At 45.4% G+C, this 12,774-nt stretch overlaps 1 protein-coding gene across 1 annotated transcript in view; it reads left to right on the top strand.

The window, feature by feature from the left end:
• Alg3 (Alg3, alpha-1,3- mannosyltransferase) overlaps positions 1-12,774 on the top strand; it is a 162,627-nt gene that overhangs the window by 106,959 nt on the left and 42,894 nt on the right. The window contains exons 5-6 of the mRNA XM_065433730.2: positions 3,878-3,998; positions 5,774-5,976. Of these exons, the coding sequence (XP_065289802.1) occupies positions 3,878-3,998; positions 5,774-5,976 (324 nt within the window). The remainder of the gene's footprint in view (positions 1-3,877; positions 3,999-5,773; positions 5,977-12,774) is intronic.

Genomic DNA, 12,774 nt, shown 5'->3' with positions numbered 1-12,774 from the left:
CTGTGATTTGATGCGCGCTTCTTGTTGGTGGAATTTTGATCAGGGACAATGATAGAAGAACACAATATTATAGTTAAATAGACCAGGTTCATTATCTGCGTGGCGCAAAGAGATGCAGGTTACCAAAAGGGAGCATAGACATATATATCCACGACATATATGCAAGAGAAAAATTGTCAAATATTCTGAATGCACTGATTGAAAAAGTGCGAACTCCCGACCGGAATAAGTGTGTTTCTCTTAAAAGCTGCACCAGCCCCATGTGAACCAATTGACTTTATGAGAAGAGGAGTCAAGGCAATTATTGGACGTTAATATGAACAACAGTGTAAGGAACAAGATAATGCCTATGTACTCAGACTGAATCGGGGAGACCCAGAAGTATCTACCAAAGTAATCTCCGTGTCTTGTCTGGCGTTCTCCTTCAACATGCCAGAAGGCTAAATGAATTCTAATCGAATCGAATGGTATTTGCTATTCATATCCTATCTGAATTCCGATTCATTATTAAAAATTATTGAATTGCCGTTTGCATTCGAATGTAGCGAATAACAGCACTTTTGAAGCCTCGAAGGTGAGGGGCCGATGCAAGTGAGGACTCTTATTCTGTATGATTGCGCTGCTCGAGAATAGTGGCTGTTGCGCAGAGCCACACCAGTTCCTGAGAGAATTAACGCATGGGTGCTAATCGGTTCTCGTGAACAAGTTCCTAGCTGTCATTCAATATAAACGCCCCATTTTGGGACATCCTGTAAATCTGCAAACTTGATTCAGTCAAGGAAAACATTTCTTGACAGTCTCACCATGTCTGCAAAACTGCAACCCATTAAATCTGGGTGCCCAATGTGGTACCACGCTTATCTTCAATGAACACAGCAGATCTCCAAATATCTCTACGTGCATGTGAGGCACACCGTTCCTTTAAATGCTTCATTATTGTCCTTATGATAGTGCACCGGATAACTGAAAGCAGCCGTTTATAGTACAAAAGCTTCTTAATTGAGCAGACGTACAGTTGGGAAGGGCATTACATTTAGGTATGATATATAAGATAAGCGTAACATGTTTTTCTCAGAAATCAGACCCGAGAATAATTTCTATCGTTTACACCCCCCAGAAAAAAGCCGAAGGATGCAGCTATCTTCTTTTTTCTTGTCTTTTTTTAAAACAAATTCTAGCGTTAGCGATATGCTTATCGCGATATGCTTATAAAGCAACCTATACATTTCTCATCACTTGAAGTTCTTTAACGGGCTCCTAAACAGGATTACACGAGTGTTTTTCCATTTCATTCCCATCAAATTCTGAGACCTGGTTTGGATTCGTGACCTCAAGTTTAGCAGCACACGTCATATCCACTTAACAGCAAAGCTTTTAAGGGCTACTTTCCAAAGTATCGCGTCTGCGTGTAGAAAAAAATTCCGAAGATAGTACAATACCGGGCCAACCCGCGGTGGAGTCGCAGTTCGCCCTTAAGGGGCCCATACCTTTCTTCACAGAGCAGAATGGCACTGAGTTTTGTTGTTGTTGTTAAGCATGGACTGGGCAGAAAATCTCACACGGCTTACAGGCCAAAGATTAGCATATATAATAGCTACCTAAAACTATTTTCGGTGCCCGAGCGCTGACCGCAATAAAAGAACTGGTGCTAATTGCTCCACATTCTGTTTCGCGAGGAAGACGGAAACATGAATAAAATGTTGCACTGCAGTTCTTTTTTTTTTTCTACAAGAATACTTCTCGTAAATCTGAGTACAGGGCGCCGGATGGGGCCAATATGTTTTATTTGTTTGAAGCGGCAAGCAGGAAGTTTACATGTTTTTTCTGTCTGTATTTTGCAAGACCTACTGACGAAAAACTATATGCGCAAAAATACACACAAGAGATACATACTGCTTGAAGAGCAAGAAAAATATTTTTTTCCAAAGGGAACCGTACATAGTAGAATAACATAGTAGAATTAAAGCCGACCCTGCAGCCGCAATTCACGCACAGTCACCGAGCCGCAATAAAAACAAATAAAATGAAATGAGGGAGAAAAAGAAAGGTATCTATTCCTAAGGCATAAATAAATACATGTCCTATCCAATTATAAGCACCATTTGAGCAGTCTGATTGGAAACAGCAGCGTGCGAAGCAGTACAAGCGACCCTGCTGTGCAGAATCGCCAGCAGTTTCTAACGATACAATCTTGATGCAGCTAAATCCTGTTCGATTGCAGTGCCGCCACAGTATTTTTTATTGTCGTCGCGCCTCACTGCAAAACAAGCGCCGCCCCAGCCACTTGTCCCACTCAACTGTATTATAGTACACTCTAGCTCTGCCCTTCTTTCTGGGCCTCGTGTGTCCCCACAATTGATTCTTTGGAACTTCGTGTGCTTCACCAATTGATTCGCTAAGGCTTGGTGGACTTTAGCGATTGGCTCCTGTTTCTTTTATTTCTTGCGCCACATGCCTTCTTGCTTGGCTCTTCGTCATTGTTTCTTCTGGAGTGCTGCACTTGCATCCATGCACAGTCTTGTTTATCCACTCCTTTTTCTTCTTTCTAAACACTGTGCTCGGCCTAGCGTACTTCGCTCATCACACTGTTCATGCTTGCTTTTTTGTCTGGGGTGCAAGAGTTAGGGTCGGGCATGTCAAAAGTGGTAGCTGGCCCATGCCCTCGTATGACTCATCCACGTTAAAGACAATGTTGAAAGGAAAATCATGTTCTCACCGAGAACGAGAAGTACTGGGTTTATTTACAATATCTGCATGAAGAGTGGAGAATGTAATATCTCATCAGTCTAGCATGACTGAAATGAAGCCCACACAGGAGCTGAAAACGTCTGCTTAAAACCCCCTCTGTCCTCCCTAGATCCTTAGGCCAGGATAACTGCCGTCCAACTTTCGTCCAATTGTAGCATCCACAGTTGTCGAAGGACCTGCTTTCAGGGCGAGGGTTTACACACACACACTTCCGCACCTTTGTTTTACTGAACACACAGAAAGGAGGGGGACTCAAGCTGGCACATCTTGGTTCCTGGGTTGACCCCGCAGTTAGCTGGAGCAAACAACCGTGTCATTTACCGGGGTCCATGAGGGAATGCCTTAGAACACCTTTTTCCAGGAGTTCTCTTGCTCCCAGTGGTCTACGAAGGTGACAGTAAACAAACAAGCAATACTCTGTCCACCAAACGTGTCTCGCCTTGGTGGCACTGCGAGTCTGTCCGAAGGGCACGTATTGTTGGCTTCACAAAGTTATTCATCGCAGCAGGGCAGAAGAAGCTTGATCGTAACATGGGGATGACCGAGACATGGGGTATTCTGGAATGGCATTTTTGAGTGAAGGTACACACAAGTGTTGCAGAATTAGAAAGTGAACCACTTCACAGCAGTTCTGCTCATAGGAGACGTTAGGTTTATTTTGCAAATGATTTACAGGTGCTTAAGGTCAACCAAGTCTATCGTCAAGCCCAGCAGGAATGATGACATCCAGGTGCCAACAAATGGTGTACGGAAAATTGGAACTGGTTTGAAAACAAACTGCTACATAATATGGCCCCAAGACTGCTTGTTTTTTTATAACTTGGAAGATTTGTTTTCAGAGGCACTAAGATGCCTACCCTTGTAGCATTCCACTGCTTGGCAATATTTTGTTCAACTAAGATTCCTTTTTGCATATCATCAACTGTGAAGGCGTTTAAGGAATATTTCTGATTTTATGCTTTCACTTAGTTTAAATGCTTTGCATTGTGAGTTTTAGTTATGTCATGCCACAAAATCAAGCTGAAATAATTGGCTTTGCACCTGAGAGAAGGAATATAAAGAGCAGTAGACTACATCGCTGTATAAATAACCACGCATAATGCTATTTCACCAATGCTTTTTCTACCAGCCTGGCTGTCTCGGTGAAGATGAACATCCTGCTGTTTGCACCGGCACTGTTTTTTGTCCTGCTGTCTACTCAAGGCCTTGTCAAAACATGCCTGCTGATTTTTCTGTGTGGCCTCATTCAGGTACATTGTCTTGGCTTTCATATTCTGGCGCAGTATATACAATCGAATCTCATTAATTTGAGCATGCTTAATTTGAAAATTTGGTTTATTCAAATGGACGCTGTAGTTCCGTCAAAGTTATGTGTATTCCACTGGGCCTAAACACCCTTTAATTCACACGTGCAAAAATTCGCGATGGTTAATTCGAACATACTGTGCTCTGACAATGCTGTCAGCAGTGCACCAAATCACACGGCGGTGCCTCTAACCAGCATTCCTCTAACCCCGCCATGAAGGAGGAGCTTAGGAAAGACTCCTCCACACCGCGCGTGAAAAAAAAAAAAAAAGCAGTGTCGGAAATTTGTGTACAGGTGCACATCACCGATTACTTCTGTTAGTGACTTCTGTTAGTGTCGCAGCACCACCATGTACCCCATATAGTAAGAACGTCTGAAATTTTGGACGCAAAAAACCTTCGTCGTCTGACTTCCTAGTCTTTTTGCCATGGCTGCAGCTCCGAAACGGCATTAATTGAAGCCACCACCACCACCATTTGATTATCGCACCTCCTCGAGCCGGCACTCTCGCATGCAGATCCACTGGCAGCTGTAAACAGACCACGGCAACGCTTGACCTACTTCTTTGAACAACCAAGTTGTGCATTCAAAAAAGACAACCACAGGAAAAGGCGACAGAGACGGAAAGAGTGCAAACTATCAACTGGTTTTATTTGTGTGGAGGTACCTTATATATGCAGAATCACAGCCAATGAAAGGATGAGGAGAATCAACAACATCTGTGCAGAAAAATTTTTTTCCTTTTGGTAAAATTTGACAGAAGTTTCACTTACACATTTATCGCTGTTCTCCTTTATGTGGTAAGCCTCCAAAAGCTCCTGCGCTGTGTTACTTTAACTTTTTCCGAGAATTTTTATGTTCTTAAGCAGAGGCTTGTATCCACTGCATGCAAGGCTATGAGCGGGCAAGTTTGCTTCTACTTTATTCCGAACAAAATAGATAAACAGAAACATAAATAAAACCAGTTGATAGTTTGCGCTCTTTCCATCTCTGTCGCCTTTTCCTGTGGTTGTCTTTTTTGAATGCGCAACTTGGTTCTTCTAAACTACCTAGACCTACTTCAACGTTCGCTACCAAGCTTCTTGCATTTTGGTGCTGTGTTTTTCATCGGAACAATTTTCCGCTGTTAGCAATCACACTGACTACGCCTTTGTAATCCTCGCCAATGGCTTGGAGCGCGGAAAGCATGGCGCATTGCATAATGCCGGTTCCCGAAAAGTCAACTACGCCCCAATATAGCGTTCTTATGCGGTGAAGCATACCAAAAGTTCGAAAGAGCAATTGTTATGAGACATGGTGCGTTTCCTCCAATTATATGCGGGTGCACCCACCGTCTCCTGTCACAGTATGAGCACCAGTATGCCTAATTACTAACTGTAATATGTAAGTACGTGTGAATAAATCTTGGAGAAGTTCCTACTCACATACTAGCTTGGTGCACATGTGCCAACTGCAGGTAAGTCCTCCATTGAATTAGCTTCCTGTAATTCGAACTTCTTTTAATTCGAACATATCTCCAGGCCCCTTCGAGTTCGAATTATCGAGATTCGACTGTAATTGATCTTTGTCAAACTGCAAGTAATAACTGGAATGTCTGCAACATTATAGATGTTGCCTCATGTTATAACAGCAGCTATTGCAAGTTTTTTTACTTGCTTGCTGACAGACTCATGCATCTTGGTGCTGCTCATGCTTAGAAAAAAACACTTTCTTTGTCAGGTGGTCCTAGCTCTGCCATTCCTGCTAGCCAACCCTGTCTCATACATGACGGGGGCATTCAACTTGGGTCGAGTGTTTCTCTACAAGTGGACGGTTAACTGGAGGTTCCTGCCAGAAGAGCTTTTTGTGGACCACATGTTTCACATGGCACTCCTGGCTCTTCACCTTGTTGTCATTCTTTGCTTTCTGCCAAAGTGGATCAGGTAAGGTCTTGGTTTTTTTGCTAGTAGGCCTGCATCATACTTTATACACGCGGCCGATCATCGAGACGGGATTCTGCGTATATAGCAAATTAAATCAGTTTTTTAGTATTCGTTTGCGAAGCCGTAATGCGATAACAGCACTTCATTCAGGCTCAAACAAGTGCATTATTTTTTCAGGTTAGTAACTCATCACGAATAACATTTCATCAAGCATTAGCTCATCCGTTCACGAAGTGACTTACTTGTCGCTAACCGTGTTGCACCAAGGTGCATGCATTGAGGTTGCACTCACCTCGATGCAAAGAATTGCCACGCTATGATGCGGTCAAAATTGCAGTAAGTGAAATGATGCATTCGTTCAATTGAGGCACCATTTGTTGTCTCATTACATGCATCTCAAAGACATAGTGGTCGAACGAGCTAATAGTTGAACGAACGAATAAGCAAACGACTAAACCAGCCCGTAAGCGAGCAGGCGACTGCATGTTTTCTTTGCGAGTGCTCCACCACCGCATCTTAACCTACACACACGTTAAAGCTGACACGAATTAACACGTACGTCTCAAAGACTTTTGATGCTGTCGTTCGGCAACGAACATGGTTTTGGGAGAGCCCGCACACTTTTCTTTGTATCGCAAACCTACAGGACAACCGCCAATGATGAACACAAACAAAAGAGGCAAACAAAGCTATTCGCTCTGAAGAAGGCTAGTTAGTAACCACAAAATGCAGAGTTGCTTTCTTAAGATGAGTTTTCACGTTCGAGCCTCAAATTTTGTCAAAAGGAATGTGCTGAATATTAAAGGTTTCGTAATCACATTTTCGCAGGCACTCTCGCACGCCTGCAAATTCAAGCCTGTTGGCATACAATATGATTAGGCATGCCAAATACGACCATACTGCTTATATAAACAAAGTACGCATTGCCTAGGACTACACTATGAGAGACTCGCAACTACCTAGTATAGTCATGTGGAGAATGATGGTCTAAAGTTCTCCCTCCCAATTCGATGAATCCATGTCTTTCTCCCTAGCCCGTAGCACTTACCAGACGGTATCAAGAAGAGCATCTTGTCTTTGCTGAAACTATTTTGGCCTACGAAGGTGCAGTAGGTTAGGGTGATAGAAAATGCTTGAAGTGACATTGCACTTGCCATAAAAGTTCAAGACATTCGCAAACCAAAACAACACAAAAGAGCAACGGTGCCAACATGTGCTCCTCGCCACTCTGTAGAGACTTCTCAAGCAAAAATAGTGCTGAAGTGTGACTGTAAACAGACGAAGCCGGCGCGAGGGCCCACGTTATGCCATTAGGCCAATGACGACACGGCGTCAGCCTCGACCAGACTGCATGAGGAGGGGTTGGCATCCTTCAAAGCGTGGCTCTACTTTGCAAAGTTTAAGGGGCTTTAGTGTGGCCTGGGCCCAGCCGTGTCACTGTTTGCCTGCGGTTAAGTGACTGCCTCCCCGTCTTCCCAGTCATCGCACCTGGCAATGAAAGGTTTGAGGTCTGAGACGTAAACTGGACTTTTGGTCTCCACTTGGTACGGGCCCAATAATTGGCCAACAGGGAGGGAAAGACCCCTTTGGCAGCATCACTCAAGGCATCTTTGCATCTGAGGACGAGATCGCCAACACCATAGTGCACATTGCGATGGGACCAGTCGTACTGGGCCTTTCTGCCCAGTTAGCGCTTTTGCTAGGTTGGAACAGGTCAGGTCAAGGGCCGTGTCCTTCCTTGAGCGCAGTTCCGCTGTGTAGCTGGAAAGGCAGGCCTTCATAGTGCACGCCCTGCTGCTGGTCCCCAGAATGCGGTCCATGGGGTTCGGCAGCTTTCTCCCGAAGTTAAGCAAAGCGGGCGCGTACCTGGCCAAATGGTTCACCGTAGATCACAAGAAGCCTCTCTCTTTAAGGCAGACATCCCAGTCCCTATGTTGCCAAGCAAAGGCCACAAGCAAGGGCTTGAGGTTCCAGTTAATCCATTCTGTCGGGTTGGCCTGTCGGTGATGCATGAATGTCTCGCGATGCTTAATGCCAAACGCAGCACACGCATGCAGAATACCTTGGCCGTGAAGTAGGATGCATTGTCCATTATAAGCTCTGCTGGAAAGCTGAAGCGGGTAAAGACTTTGGTCAGCTTGTCACAGATTGTGCATAGCTTTAATTTCCGAAGGGGAAGAGGTTCAACCCATTTCGCGAAGTGATTGGCGACAGGCAGTAGAAAAATGTAGCCTCGCTGGCTTCTGGAAAAAGCACCCATAATGTCACAGACTGCAACTAGCCAGTGCAGCTGGCTGTCGTTTGGCTGCATGAGCCCTCGGGTGGTCGCCCACATGACGCTTCACACATTGGCACTCGCACCACAAGTGGGCATAGTGAAGAGTGTCACACTTGATTCCTGGCTAAGTAGCGTAGTGGTGCCACTTTTGGAAAGTCTTAAAGGAACCCTAAAACGATTTTGATATTGTAGACATACTGAGTTGTTAGGGTAGGTCCTTCTGACCATTGAGTGATGCATTTAAGTGCTCTGCGTAAGAAGCGTGTAATTTATTATATTATTTTTTAAATGTGCATCGCTACCGATCGCAGTGGTGCCGCTCCCATGAGTTTTCAGTTGCCTCCTCCCAATTGTAGATGTAGTAGTAGAGCTATACGATTGGATACCCAGGTCACGTCACCAGTAATTTTTCAAACTTTATGATCAACAAACGTTTGTAATAGTTAGAATGTTGGTTAATTTGTTTCTATAAAGAAGTTAGAGGAGGGCATACACAATGACAATTTATAACTACAGTCAAGCATTTCCGCCACACAGCCTGTGTCATATGTCTGCTTGTTTTAAAATGTTTTCTGTGTTGATGCTAACTATACAGACAGTGTTTGTCTCAAGCTTTCTTTTCTCGAGCATCATGGATCACCCTTGTTATGTTGTGGGCTGCAAATCTAGCAATGGGCGACATGTCAAGCTGCGGCATCGAGTCCAACTGCAAGGCAACATGCGAGTGGCATGGCTGCAGCGCATCGGGCTGTCGGTATGCAATGGGCGCCAGCATCTACAAGTTTGCCGCTGTCGTTTCCCACCAGAGGATTACTTCCACAATAAAGAGCTTTAGTGTGCCTCATATTCAGGTTGACAAAGAAGCTTTAGAACAAGTTAAGAACCACGTAAAGAGCGATGGAGTAAATAATGTTAGGTGTAACGTTAAGAGACGGGAAGAAAGCATTGTGGATCAAAGAGGAAACAGGGATAGTTGATAATCTAATTGACATTAAGAGAAGAAAATGGAGCTGGGCAGGTCATATAATGTGTAGGATAGATAACTGGTGGATAACTGGTGGAGTTACAGAATGGGTGCCAAAAGAAGGAAAGTGCAGCTGAGGATGGCAGAAACCGATATGGGGTGATGAAATTAGGCAATTTGCAGGTGCAACTTAAAATCGGTGCAGGACAGGTCTAATTAGAGATAGCAGTGAGAGGTCTTTGTCCTACAGTGGACATAAAAATAGGCTGATGATCATGATGATATTCAGGTAAGCACAAGCGAACTGGGCATTTTACCAGATGAGTGGAGGCACAAACGTGAATGGCCTGCATTGTGCAGCCACTTGATGGCACAGAGCTCAACCAGACACACCCAGCTAATATGGCAGTAACCAAGTGTATTCTACTTTGCTGCTGGTGTAAGTTGTCAGCATGAGCATAACCATGAACCTGTTGTCTTTTTATATGTTTAAAATGTTTTACACTTGGTTGCAGCAATGGTAGCTCTTTGTTTGGCTGTTTAAGCTCTGCACCACCAGGTGGCTGCACACTGCAGACTGCTCAGGCTGCTCACGTTTGCGCTAAGGCCCCTTTATCACAGCAGTAGTTGTATGGAGGAGCTTTAGTTTACACCTCTGCCCATTAGTGAGAACCTAGTCAGAACCCAGCTCGCTCGCGGGTTCTGGAATACCAGACATGCAGCCCTGTGACAGATTGCTTACGATGGACGCTGCTTCAATATTTCTCATGAGGGGTTGACAGCCAGGCGACTAGCGGAGAGGTTGGAGAAGCTTTGGGCACTGGCTCCAAGACAACTGGAAGTAGACAACACGATGTCATATCATGACGCATAGCCAGTGTAGGCGAAGCTTAGCCCCGATCTCTTGGTGAATGAGTTGAGGAGGAAAGGCATAGATAGGGAGGAGGGTAACTTGTATTTGCCTGTGGTTCTCTTAATATGAGATGCCTTACTTAAATTGTTGCACTGATGTTTTACTGTAGCTGTACCCTATGCGTCTGCTAAATTTGTCCAAACCGTTTCGGGGACCCTTTAAGACCACTTGCATGTCTGGCCATCCGCAAGTCGTGGAAATAGTTCAGGGTGGCTTTCCTTGGACTGTGGGGTATCACCACCTTGAAACACTCCTGGGGAGCCTCCTTGGATGGGATATAGTGCAGGCGAACTTCACTGATGTCAAGCAGATACATAACCATTGAGCCCGCCACAGTACCGGCTGCGTCGCACTCGGCACCTACTGCAACACCGGCTGTCCGTGTAGGCCTGACGGCACGCACTGCCGCCCCGCTCCTTTTAGGAGCTTAGCTCTTAAAGCCCGTCAGTGATTTGTTGACAAAGTAAGTAACTCTGCTGAGCCTTTAGTAGCTCTTGCCTGCTGAAGATTATAGCAGCAGATGTAATGGGAAGCACTAGCTACACATCCTCTCCGGCTGGCAATCCGGGAATCGCTTCGCCATTGGGGCTCGCTCCGTTCGAGTTATTGCAGACACAGGCTCTGGCCTCTATTGAGCGTGAATTGCCGCCATTCAAGGTAGGGGTGTGCGAATATTTGAAAGTTTCGAATAATATCAAATATTATATATTTAATATTTGTATTCGATTGAAAAACAAGGTATTCAAAAATTTTTGAATATACAATTGGATACAAATATTCTAAACAAATCGAATATACTGCTGGCTGTGTGGGAGCAAGCGTGGTTCCTAGCGTTTATTTCTAATCTAAGAAAGTGTATTTTTTGTGAACTTAAACCGCGCTAAGGACGAGACACCAAGGTAGAAGACAGGACGAATGCAGACTAACAACTGGTTTATTAAAATCACACAATGCTGCCTCTTTGAATGATGCGCATGCCCAAGACAGATCATAACTTTGTGACTATGGAACACTCCCTCGCCAAGCCCCTGTCTACACCAAAAAATTAAGCTCTTTCTTGAAAAGATGCACTGACGATTCACTGACACACCTATTTGGACCATGTCTTGCTATCAAGGAAGCTTCCAAGATTTCATGTTGCGGTTTAAGTTAGCGCAGTTTAAGTTCACAAAAAAAGTGTGTCTTACAAACTAGCCTCCCAACATACTCTCCCTAAGAAAGTGTGTTTGATCTTGTGCTAAATTTTGCGATAATTTCACGCTGCAGGCGAAATTTGGCCTGTAAACTCCACCTAGCCACTGCACGGCAAAGCTGTGCAGGAAAGCCAGCCTCCAAAAAGCAAGGGGCACGAGTTTGCGAACAGCGGGGGAGCTCTTTTGCAGGTTCCACCCCTAAACCTGAGCCTATCGCTTGACAGCAAATATGATAAGTGACAGCTGGTACTGGGTCAAATTTCTCTGAGTTTATGAGAAATTGATGTGGCATAATAAGGCACAGGTTGGCTAGAACAGACAACTGGCAGAAATTAAATTTTCCAAAACTAACATGAGTCACTTACACTATCTTTTAGTATAATAGCTTACTAGTTCAATTTTTTTACCAATGACATTGTAATTGCAATGTTCCAACATGTTAAAATTAACCAATTTGCTAATAAATGCATGTGCATATTGTCATGATCCGCCCGGGTTTATGAATGAGAGAGGGCTCGAGGCACCTTCCATTAGACAGACGCTTAGCAGCGTGGTAGTGATGAACAATGACTGACCCCAAGCAGATGTGCTCGCCGGTGTTTATTGGTGCGGTGACCAATGTTGCCTACCGAGCCTGGCGGGCCAACGAAGATTATGTCCGCGGGGACGTCACATGCTTGTTACTCCCCCTTACCCCCGTTTTGTTTGTTTACTCAAAGAAACAAATGTCCAAGCTCAGAGCATGAGGCTCTGCCGCCATCCCAGACAAGTCGATGGTGCCTGCTCTCCAGGCGAGTAACAGTCCGGTGGCCTCCGCGGTCGAGTACTCCATCTGGGTACTGGTGTTGATGGGCCGGTTGTGGCCTCAGCCAGCCTCGCTCTGTCCGGAGGGTCTGCAGCGGTTGGCCTTGTGAGTGGTGCCGTTCTTGACACCGGCCCAATGGGCGCTGCACCACTGGCAATGCTTGCCTCCGAGGTGGGCGGTGCTCTGCTTGAAGCGACTGGTGTTGCTGGTAGTCCTCTGTGGGCTGGAACTCTGAAGTGGCAGTCAAGGGTGCTAACCAGGTCTTGAGGTGAGGCCTAACATTGTCGGCATGTCTGCCATGTGGCCCCGTCTGGCATGCGGGCGAGCAGCGATGAGGCGCTGGCAGGAGACGCCACCTTTTGGGCGGACCAGGGTAGGCCAGGAAGGAAGTTCCTGGCAAAAACTGGAGCTCTCGAATCCAGCAAAGGCCCAGGATGGCACCCTTGGTCAGCAGCCAGCTTCTCTTTCATCTGCTTCGGAAGCATTGTGGATCGAAAGTCCAGATGCAGGACGTCCAAGATGTCTTGACCATCCGGCCAAGCAAGAGCTCACAGGTGGCACGGCCAGTGACATAATGGGGCGTGGTCTGGTACTGAAACAGTATCCGGGCAATCTGCGTCCAGAAATCCCCAGTCTGGCTCTTCT

This window comes from Dermacentor albipictus, chromosome 2, assembly GCF_038994185.2.
Source record: "Dermacentor albipictus isolate Rhodes 1998 colony chromosome 2, USDA_Dalb.pri_finalv2, whole genome shotgun sequence".
NCBI lineage: Eukaryota > Metazoa > Arthropoda > Arachnida > Ixodida > Ixodidae > Dermacentor > Dermacentor albipictus.
This window is presented reverse-complemented; position numbering and strand designations above follow the sequence as displayed.